The sequence below is a fragment of the Micropterus dolomieu genome, linkage group LG03 (assembly GCF_021292245.1).
Source record: "Micropterus dolomieu isolate WLL.071019.BEF.003 ecotype Adirondacks linkage group LG03, ASM2129224v1, whole genome shotgun sequence".
Taxonomy (NCBI): Eukaryota; Metazoa; Chordata; class Actinopteri; order Centrarchiformes; family Centrarchidae; genus Micropterus; species Micropterus dolomieu.
This window is the reverse complement of record NC_060152.1, coordinates 1457972-1470007: the sequence shown is the minus strand read 5'-3', so window position 1 is coordinate 1470007 and position 12036 is coordinate 1457972. Positions and strand designations below refer to the sequence as shown.

General features: G+C 39.9%; 1 protein-coding gene across 3 annotated transcripts in view; it reads left to right on the top strand.

Annotated features, from left to right (window-relative positions):
* Window positions 1-12036, top strand: part of LOC123968151 (DENN domain-containing protein 4B-like) — an 89571-nt gene that overhangs the window by 31030 nt on the left and 46505 nt on the right. For 2 of the 3 annotated variants that reach the window (XM_046044688.1, XM_046044687.1), the window contains exons 2-3: window positions 3460-3822; window positions 10501-10756. In XM_046044688.1, coding sequence (XP_045900644.1) covers window positions 3479-3822; window positions 10501-10756 — 600 coding nt within the window. In that variant the 5' untranslated portion in view covers window positions 3460-3478. Of the gene's footprint in view, window positions 1-3434; window positions 3823-10500; window positions 10757-12036 lie in introns of all 3 variants that reach the window. The other variant, XM_046044689.1, reaches the window with a different exon arrangement.

Here is a 12036-nt window from a genome sequence, read left to right as displayed (position 1 = left end):
AAGTGTTTAAAGCCCAAATTTTGCCCTCATAATTAATATTATCAATGTAAACTTATCATTAGTAATTATTAATCATAATAGATGTATTGAAATGGCCTATGATATTTAATAATTAAAATGTAGCTCAATAATTTATAGGTAGGTATAAGGCTGAAAGATTTCTGGGCTGGGCTAAGCCCCCAGTGTTTCAAGAGCCTGGCAACGCCCCTGGACATTGGGATTGGACCTCCCTCTTATAACACCTCTAACCTTGAACATGCACTTCTTTCTTCCTTACAGTTCTCTTGTATTAATTACACAAGTTAACTCTTACTACTTCCTCGAGGTATTTACCCCAGTGTTGCAGTACATGCTATCAGCTCTTACTAGTATCTGTTGTCACTTGTAGATCTCTTACTGTATTGATGCTTTACTGATTCTTGTACGTTGTTCCTCAAATCTCTTTGGATAAAAGCCAAATGAGTAAATGTTTATAAATCTAACATATATGGTTCCTAAATTCCTTCATTACAGTCCGCTCCTCTCTCTTTTTCCTCCTCAGTTTCTGTCTATCAGAGATGAGGCTGCAGGGTGAAAGAGTGCTTTCAGCATCTCGTAGCATCGCCGCACATCCTTTTTTTTTTTTTTATATCACACTGCAGACACACACCCCTCCCTTCCCTCTGCACATCAGTTTGTTTAAGGTTTGCAGCAATTATTTAGACGTTTTTAATAAAAGTTTAAAAAATTAGTTATTACTATGTGAGTGTACTTAAATGACAGATGGACGTAAAGATGTGTGTGTGCTGACAAAGTACAGGACAGCTCAACACCAATTACTCAATAGAAGGGGGACATTGTTGAAACATTAAGATGAAAAATGATAATCCTAGAGACAAACTATTTGACAGACTGTGATTAAATGTGTCTCGGTGGTTTAATGTTTCTGTGAGACAGTTTTTGATGCATCTGTAAAAGGTGTGTCTGTGAATTATCTGCAGATGGCTCAGTTAGTTTAAAAGATCAAGTTGTGTTAAAGCTTATAGCTCCTCCAGCTAGTTGCTTTTTCTCTTGTTCTTGCTGACAAATGATTGATTAACGACACTGAGGTTCTGAACTGAGAGACCACTGTAGTTTTTAAGTATTCGATGGTTATCGGTCAGTTGTGATGTACAATTACAAGACTCTGTTGTTAGCGGAGACTCGGACAGCTATGACCTGCAAAGTGAGGTACATGTTCACTGCTGGCTGTCCACCATTGGCAAAATGTCTGTGCACGTTGTTGAGTCGTTATTGAGACTTTGGTTAATAAATGTTACAGCAGACCCCTTCTGCTGGAATGGATTATTGAAAGTGATGTTTGTTGTCTTTATACTACAGTGGCACTGAGCTGTGTCTTCGTTATCTGATATTTGTTCAGATTATCTGTAATGTAGAAATAGGAGGGTTAAATATTTAAAAGGCATGGTTTGTGTGAATATTCATATCATGGAGAAGTTTGGCTCGTTAAAAGTCTTAAGTTTATTACTTTTATCATTTCATAATTATTGCATTATAATCACAAGTGACCCTGCGCTAAGCCACGCCACAACTACGCAGCTGGCCAATCACAGCGCAGTATAGGTCCGTCACTTGGCTGTGCTCCATTGACTCGTGTGGAAAATCCGTTGTTTTCTAGCTTTCTTTTGACACATTTTTCCAGGATCTGGTCAAACGTTTTCCTAGAGCACTTGTAATAGTTATAGTCACTACCCAGAGAGGCTGAAAGGAGAAGTACAATTTATTCCCTTTCCAAAACTTAAAACAAATCCAATGCTAACGCTAGCTAACTTACTAAAAACCCTTTTTGCTTTTTAATGATGTAAGTAAGTAATGTACTAGTGAACAGAGACCTACCCAGCAGTACAGGAACAGTGTTGATGCATAGTATCGTTGTCCTCTTTCTCAATAATCATGTTATATATGGTGGTTCACTGTGATTGGTAGGCTTTAGCTTCTTTAGTCTTATTTTTTTTCTGATCACGTCAGTTCGACAGCCTGAATATGACCTTCAAATGCACAATTTCAATTCAATTTTATTTATATAGCGCCAAATCACAACAACAGTTATCTCACAGCGCTTTTCATAAAAGAGCAGGTCTAGACTGTACTCTATGATGTTATTTACAGAAGCCCAACAGTTCCCACCAAGAGCAGCACTAGGCGACAGAGGCAACTGCAAAACTGTCTGCTTCTTTGAGATCGTTTTTTCCAAAAATTAGACATGGGGAGGGGGGCGTGGCTCAGTGAAGGGTCAATTAGAGATAAAACGGTATGAATCATGATTATAGTGACAAAAATTATTACGGTGATCAGTACTATCGCTGTGTGAAACTTTTCAAAAAGTACTGATAAAAAAGTTTTACAAATAAGCAGTGTACACATTTTGTTATAAAATACTATTGATATAAAAACAGCCAATACCTTCTGTAAACAAATAAAAACCATATTAAATGTGCATTATTAAATGTTTTTAAGGATGACCTCATGCACAATTTGCATTAATACAAACAAGTCTTAAGAAGACAGTGATTGTAACTGCAGTGAGCACAGCACAAAAATACTGTACAAGAGGCTTGTGTAGGAGTCTACAGTGTTTCTCCTGTTCGTGCACTTTTAAATGTAACGTGTTTCATGTGCAGTGAGCGAATACAGTCTGCAGACGCACGACGCATACAGCAGCACAACATGTAGTGTTTTTACGAGATGAGCAGGAAACCGTGAGAGCTTCTGTTTACAAGCTGTCCCCACATCATGAACTGAGCGTAAAGTTCATTTATCTTGCATTTGCTATAAAGTAGTGGGCGGCGTTACGAAGATGACTCATGAGATTTGAAGTGTTGCCCCCTTTTGCACTTTCAAGAATCCTCCAGCACTATAAAATCAAAATATGACCAAAATACGTCAGACAGCCTGAAAAATCTCCTGAGCGATTCTACGGCTTTCCGCCATGTTGTCATTGACCCAAAACTAAATCACATTGCTTGCTGTGCTTCGGACGTAGATGCTGTGACTTTGGTAGATGCTCTATTAACCTTGTGTAAGCGCAGTAATCAAACACACGTTCTGAAATTTTACTGTGGTTTATCTTTAAAACTGGAAGGGTTTCATCCCTTATCACATATTGTTAAAAGTTTAAAGGTGAAAAGACAGCAGGTCGATTGTTAGGCTTCCCCACAAAAGTCCATCGGGTCCCCCCTGTTGTGCAGTTATAGTCGCAGGTACCTAAATTCTGTAACTGCAGGTTTCATTGTTTAGTATTTCTGCTGGGTTTTGTCCCATTTAACTGGATTTAAATGGTGTTCAGGTGGAGAGATCTTACTGAATGTTTGTAAATCTCGCTGGTTTTCAAACCTACTCTCTGTATCTCTGTATAAATAAATCTGGTTTGACCTTTAGATAGATAATGAATCCAGACTATCTCTCTGTTTGTCTCTGCAGTGGAGGGCAGACAGGCGGCATGACAGAGGAGAAATGTCCCCAGCTGGTGGACTACTTTGTAGTGGCAGGACTCGACCCTGCGGGGCCCTGGAGGCCCCTGGACGAGGATGGAAAGACCTCCACCAACTCCTCCTCGACGCCCTCCTCCTCTTCCTTGTCTTCGTCGGGCCGGGCAGTGGAGTCGGTGACAGACCTGGCCGTGATCGCCCGGGGGCTCGGGGAGGAAGTGCCGGAGGGCTTCACCTGCATTGAGAAGACCCTCGGCGGACACTCGGCCGAGCTGAGCGCCGGCCTCATCAACAACCCACACCTGTTCCTGTGCTACCGCCGAGGTCGGGACAAACCGCCCATCCTGGACCTGGGGTGAGACGCTTTGTTTTGTTTTCCAGCAGCTGTTTCCACCATTCAGTCTGATTCTTTCTGAGCAGTTTGGGAGGAGAAAGCCTTGATGCTGACCCGGCTGGCTGTAGGGTTAATGATTCAGTCCAAACACCTGCATCTGTTTCGTGCTCCAGAGAGACTGCTGAATCCATTTGTTGGTCCCTGACTTTTCATTTAACCGCCACAAACGGGTTAAAATGTCCTCTTGTCTGAAGCTGTGTTCAGACAAATAACAGTACTGTGGATGAAAACGCAGCCCCCCCTCTTTGTTGATACAGTGGTGGTGCCAACGTCGAGGACGCAGGGTCGTACCCGGCCTAGAAAAATCCAATACATGCACGCACACTGTCCTGGTGAATTACTTTGTAACATGAACTTTCAGGAGCATTAAAAATCCCTCGTCACAACATTATAAACCACTGTGCAGAGCAGACTTGCCACTAAAAGAACACCTGATAAGCAAACATATACAGATGTCTCCCGTCATTAAATTTAACCTAAATTTAATTGATTTAATTAATATTGCCAGTCTGCAATCATCCAAATAAAACCGTCCAGCCATCAGTTGTGTGATGATGGGAGAGCTAGAGAATCTTTACCAACTCTCCCGTCCATCCAATGTGACGTAAACACTAAGGCAGAAATATGTTAGACAATAAATATGTAAATATGTTACAGTCCGTCCACCGTAAAACAAACTTTTGTCGCCTCGGCAACAGCACGACGGCACCTTATCAGAAAGCAGCCGGTCTAGCATCAAGTCCACAGAGCGGACCACAGACAAGTTAACTGTAACAGCAGCTTTAGCATTTAACTGAAATCATGATTGATTGTTGAGTTGAAGGCCAGCCAAAGTACTTCTTAAACGATGAATTGATGATATAATCTGTAGAATACTCTAACTAAAATCATCGTTAGCTGCAGCCCTACTTGAGCATGTGAAAAGCATGAGAAATCTCATTCAATCAAATTTGGGTGAAAATTACCTTCAGCCCCTGTCACATACAAATGTTTTGGGCCATTTTTAACTTAATCTAGGCAACAAAACACCAGTAAACTGTTTTATATCTTTCAGTATTGATAATTATCACGATTAGTATCAAATCGTTATTTATTTCGAGTTTAAAGGCTGATTTCTGCTCCTGAGTGAAAGTGAAACTCTTCCTTATGGTCAGAACAAACACTTGAGGCAGAATATTCAAAACAATTATAAAATCTTTCTCAACAAATATGCACGAGTAAAATTAAATAAAAGCTTTTTTCAGTCCTTTTTCAATCAAAGTCAAATATTTATTGAATAGTTATTGAACATTTGTTATATTGTTGTTAAAAAATATATATTGTGATAATTAATTGTTTTTATTGTCCAGCCCTAGCTGCAACTAACGATTTATTTCATTATCGACTAATCTGCTTACTATTTTCACGATTAATCGACTAATTGTTTACTTTGTAAAAATTTCAAGAAATTGTGAAAAATGCCTATCACAATTGTCCAACCAACAGTCCAAAACCCAAAGACTCTTCATTTACTGCCATAAATGACAAAGAATATCAGCAATTCCTCACATTTAGGAAGATTAAACCTGCAATGTTTCACATTTTTGTTTTAAAAAATAACTGAAAAGATTAATCGATTATGAAAATAGTTGATTAATTTTCTTTGGATCGACTGATCGATTAATCGTTGCATCTGTACTACGATGGAAAAACAGAAGCTGATCGATAACACTAAACAAAACTTCTGCTGATTCATTTTCTGATGTCATAGTTGCAGCTCTTGTTATTTGGACATTTAAACAAACGATAAAGATAAGCTGGAGACAGAGGTGGGGGACTCGAGTCACATGACTTGACTCGAGTCGCAAACTTGAAGACTTGAGACTTGCTTGACTAAACCAGACAAAAGACTCGACTTGACCTTGACTTGGTGTTCATGACTTGAGACTTGACTTGGACTTGAGACAGATGACGTGAAAATGACTTGATTTTTTTAAATTAAGTTTACATTCGCTCTTTCCAACGTTTGCAGTATAATCCTGCAACCATGTGTGCTTTCACATCTCCGTAACAGGGCCATAGAAAAAGAACGTTTACGTTACGTATGCAACACAGACATTCAAGGATTATGTTGTCAATGACGGTAGGAAGAAAAGGAGGTCTGCAGCTCAAAAATCAGTGACACGACCACCACCACATCCAACTTCATCCGTCAATATAGAACCTATAAAGAAAGGTACGTTACGTGACTGCAGCTTTTTAGTTAACTTATAGGCTGATCGAACACACAGAGAGCTAGCGTTAAGAGGTTTTCACATAAAGTTACAAACTGCAGCCAAACAACTGGGTGTAGCTTTAACTTAACATTCCTGGTGGTCTGGATGACTTTGTTATGTGCACACAGCTGCTATATTAACTTCATAACGTTACTCATGATCCGCCGTTTGAAAGCTAAATCCTCGTGATTCGACCAGTGCAAACCATTTCAAGACAGAATCAGCGCCTCTGTCAGACCAACAAGTACAATCAAAATTGACGTGACTCACCTATGAAGCCTCATAGTAATCCACCGATCGATTATATTCCAACAAAAATGGTCAAAAGTCCAGATGATCCAAACCATTAAAAACATTTATTCCAAAACATTATTCCATCAATAAATCCCCAGGGACGGCTGCCACATAGTTTCATATTTGCCGGCAAACGTGGCTAATATGTCATTATAACCGTAATAACTCAAATTTGAAACCAATGCTATATCTTGTATTCAAATTAGCCGCTGAACTCTGACCTTTCGAGTGACAGCTAATTCATTAAATGCTCACATGTCCCTTTCATAGCCTACAACAGCCAAAGAGAGCCCGCGCTGTAAGGAAGGGCCATCCCCTGTTATTTTGTGGATGGGCCGAGCCCATAGCAACCAATAGTGCAGATGACTGGCACAGAATCTTTACCAAAATTCTGAAAATAACAATATCCAGCTTTAAGTAGGAAGTTCATGATCTACCAGCAAAAAAACACGTCTGCGTCAATCTACCGGCTGATACGGCGTGATGCAGCAGCCACGTGCCGCCAAGGGGCGGTGCTGTTTTAGAAAAAATACACTGAGACATACACTCAGAAAAACCTGTGTAAAATCATTTTTTATGGTATTGGTATAAAATTTAAACTTGGACTAGGTGAGGCTTTATGCCGTGGCCCCACAGTGTTTTCCAGCTAATAAGTCCCAGCTGAAGTTGTCGCCATCATGCATTTGTAACTTTTTTCAAGGGTAAACAAAAAATATATTAAATATAGTTTAAAACGAATTTTACAGGAATGGTAAGAAAGAGGTTACTGTTACTGAACCTTGTTTCTATCATTCTATTTTTCTACCCCATTTCAATAATCAGTGAATCTAATAGTAGACTAAATAATACGCCTTTTATATTTCAATATAGTTAGGACAGAAACACTGATCATACAGTTGAATTGCCACCTCTCTTAAACTGCTTAAATTAACTGAATTCCTAAGAATTTCATATGACTTGTGACTTGCTTGGCTTTCATCACAGGAATGTGGGACTTGCTTGAAACTTAAAGGTTAAGACTTGAGACTTGCTTATGACTTGGACATGTGTGACTTACTCCCACCTCTGGCTGGAGGTGTCTGGCACATGAGGACTAAACATAGACTACAGCCTCATTTGTCACTGACATTAGGGCTTTAACTGTGTCGTATGTTGTAGTGATGATGATGTGATGCTCTGAGAATCTGCCCGTCACTTGGCTTCAAAGTCACGACTCACGTTTTTCAGATCTCCATCAGATGGTTTCCCTCCAGTAACACTGCTCTAAGTGACGGCTGCACTGAAGCACATGGACTGCATGGTGTCCTGTAAATTATTCTGCTGTTTTAAATTAAAATGAGTAGAAGCCAGCATTTACACAGCACTACTCCCCAACAGGAATCAGATGTAGTGCATTTAGTTCATGTTACGCATGTTAAAGCCTGAGCTTATATAATAGAGAGGGTTACGTAACGCAGTGGTGGGCAGACAGTGTCGTGCTCTGGACTCATCACCATCACATGGACTCTTCTGTATTGTTTCTTTCGTGTTCAGCCGTCTAATTACTCCAGATTACACTGTGTCAGGGGATAATGAGACAAAATCCAGTCACATTAAACATCAGATTACATGTTTCCTGTTGCTGACAGGCAGTGAGCAGGTACTTTCTCAAGCACAGTTTGACAGGACTGATGTCTGGAGGTTTTCCACATTTAAATCTCATCACAAAAAACGTAGCTCATCTGATGGAATCTGATTTTGTGAGGCTAATTTTCGAGGGTGATGAAATGATTTTGATCAGACACTAGGAGAGAGACGTGAGGCAAAGACTGCACGACTGGGACAGGTACATCTGACAACAGACATCGTAGTTTAGCTGCTGATTTGTGCCGCTTCTCAAATTTCAGCATTGACTCCGACAAACTCTTGGGTTCAAAACTTGGTCGTCCCACGCCTTTCTGTTAGGGCTGCACAATTAATCGAATATCGATCGCGGTTACGATTTTAGCTTCCCACAATTAAATGAACACGTTCGACAGCGATATCACCATTTAAAATGCGTGCTCCACTCATGGAAAACTGCATATCAAATGGAGCACTTCCTAAATATACAGCCAAGGGGCTGATTTGGCTGCGGGCGCACCCTGCTGCTGCTACAGTCCAGAGTAGAAGCAAAGTCCACGAGTCCGCATGTGTCCGCTGGTCCACGGCTGCCGGAGCCGGGGCCCTTCTAGTCAATGCTTGGGAGTCCATCAGAAGTCTATTTTTGACGGAAGCCGTGTCAAGGTGTACAGAGCAGATCGAACTGGGCAGGAAGTCAGACACAGAACAGGATAGAGAATCCAGTGAATTTTCAAAATAAAACGCCCTGTACATACTCCCGATCATAAATCAACAGAAAACACAGTTAAAACAGATTAAAAAAAAAAGAACCATTTAGCTACATAGCCTACTTAATCATAGAAGAAGCACAAAAAGCAAGCACCGATTACCAAATCAACAAAATCTAAACATGTCAGCAAAATCAGGCAGGCCAAACGCTTTGATTCCGAAATGCTCCCTGATGCAGCCGTGCAGACAACCGAACAAAACCGGGTCGCAGAGAGCCGTTGCTGGTAAGCAGAGTAGAAGCCACAGGTAGAAGCACACAAAGGCCAAAATAACAACAAGACAAAAACCTGCTCAGCTCCTGAAATGAGTCTGAGACGCTTCTGGATGGATGGATGGACTCACAGCTCATGGATATTAGGGCACTTTAAAACCCTTCACACCCGATTGCTGCAAAAAAAAATGTAATAACCCAGTTAAATCTGAACACACAGATTTTAGATTCAGTGTGACTTACACTTTGCAAGTACGAAAAGAAAAATACTAATACCTCATTGTAAAAATACTCTGTTACAAGTAAAAGTACTGCATTGAAAATGTTAAGTAAAGGTGTATATATATGTAATAAGAAAAATATAAAAGTACTCAATGCAGAAAAATGTCTGACTGTATTATTATATCATTAGATTATTATTCCTCATGCGTTAATCTAAAAGCAGGATTTTACTTCTGTAGTTGGTTGAGGTTGAACTATTTTGTATCAGACTGCAATTAGTTTTCTCCATTAATCGATTGGGTAACTGTGACAACATTTCTCACCATTTTTAAAATTTCTTTACAAAGTGTCTCCTTCACAACGCTTGTTTTCAGTCCAAACCTCTGGACGATTAAAAATAAATAAAAACGATCAAAAAGAAAAGCAGAGAATTACAAATAATCATCAAAATAGTTGCTAATTAAATTTCTGTCAGTTACCTAATATACTAGCTGTACTGATATAAACTGTTGGGTAGTTTAATTTATTTTAAATTATTAATAAATTATTTAACAAAATATCATATTTTATAAAAATCTTAATTTGTAAAGTACCTGAAGCTGTCCGATAAATGTAGTGAAGTAAAAAGTACAATACATCCCTCTGAGATGTGGTGGAGTAGAAATGGAAAGTGGCATGAAAAAAATATACTCAAAGCACAAATACTTGACTGTTTGAAACGTTTTTTTCAATATCAAATAGAGCTGCACAATATATCATTTCAGCAACGGCATCGCAATGTGCAATAGTCACATCGCAGAACTATGCGATGTTAAGCAAGTCAAATTAACTCCACCTCAACTTCTTTTGCTGCTTGATATAAAAGTAAAACTAGCAGAGTTCCCATTTTCCATGAGTAGTCTACAAGAGAAGTCTGATGTAACATAAGTTTATTTGAGTGCAAAGGATACATTGCACTCAGTCTTCATGTTAAAAAGAAATATTTTCTGTGCATTTTCCCTACAAAATCATATTGCAATATGTATAATTATTGCAGAAAAGAAAAATATTGCGATGTCAGTTTTTTCCAATATTGTGCAGCCATAGTATCAAAGTAATCCAGTGGTAGTTGTCAAGTCAAATTCGCAAATGTCACTCTGCACCCAAATATGAACAATCTCAGCAAAACCACCTGAACACTTCCTGTCCTGCAGGAGTGATCTACCAGACAGCGATTGCAAAAGGAAAAGCTTTTATAACGGAGCATAAAGAAAAGTTTTTAAAAAGTCTCATGAACTGTCCCCGTAGGGTTCTGTATGAGGGGAAGGAGCCGCTGAAGCAGGGCTGGTACGTCATCGAGACGACGCCCTACAGCCGCTCGGCCAATCTGAGCTCGGGCGGCGCCCCGACGGCTCACCGGGTGTTCCTGATGTACCGGCGGGCTCTGGACTCACAGGGCCTCCACATGCTGGGCGTCACTGACATTGCCCTGCTGCTGCCCAGCAAGGGAGAGGTGGCCCCGCACACCTTCTGCCGGGTCGACAAGAACCTCAACACCGGCATGGTGAGTACCGAGTCGTATTTGGGAAGTGTTTCAGCTGTGGATAACATGCTAAATTCTCAAATAATTAAAGCAAGGGGAAGTTATTGGCACCTGTAATCTAAGGATTACATCTAAGATGATAAAACATAATAATATGACTAATATATAAGAAAAATGTAACAAACATTTTTCCTTTGCTGCAGCAACAGTTGTGTCAAACTCAGTTTACCAGTTTACTCGTTCTGCCGTTTGTGAAGCTGCTGTAAGTGAAACTCAACGCTTTCTAAATTAAAACCATTTCTGGTTGCTCTAACAGCAATTTCAAGTGACTAAAAGGGAAAAAACAGAGAAAAATAATAATAAAAGCTTCGATTCAAACATCTCGTCAGAAGGCTGCAATTGAAAATGAGCTGGTTGACGAACACATTTGGAGAAATTTACAGAAATAAAAATTACTTGTAGCCTTACAATAACTTCCAGGGACCATATTACAGAAAGTTTCTATCTTAAGTTAAAGTAGGAAGAGTCTAAGATAGGATTTTACCCAATTTGGTATTACAGAAGCAAATCCTAACTAACTTTAGGAATCCTGTCTTGTCTCAGGTTATAAAATCCTAAATACTCAATCCAACATCGGTGATCAACTTTTCTGCCTGTTACCTAGCAACTGATCCCACTTTTCTCATCCCGCCGAGCTAAACGGCTTTTAATCGCTGTTTTTTGGTCGTTTTTTAAATGACATAAGCTGAAAATGGAGGAAATCCACGTAACGCTCGTCTGTTTAGATGAAAGAGAGAGAGTGGGCTAAAATAGCGGACACAGTCACCGCCACATATCAAAAAGAAAATAATCGACTGACCAGTGATACGAAGAGAAAGGCAGCTGCTGTGTCCAAAGAGCAGAGGAACCCGGTGGTGGCTCCTCCTGTGCTCCCTAACTGACCCCGGCAGAAACCCGTACTCATCTGGGCAAAGTTAATAATGACGGTAACAATAATAATAAAGGCTGCGGGCTAAGGTCATCATGTTTTCATGTATTTCTAGTCTTTAACAGTCTCCTCCTACCAAAGACTTGCATTAGGATCCTTTTGTTACACCAAGCCTTTACATTATTTTATATAATGACATTATCCGGCGTTACGTCGCCTACAGCCTTCTGCTAACGAGTGTTTGGTCATCAAACACGTGGGTAGAATCAGTTAATAACCATGTGGATTAAAGAGTTAGCAAACACTACCTGGTGGAAAAGTAAAGTTAGGACAGCTTAACAGTTCTTCTAAAGTTAGGATGCTTCTGTAATAC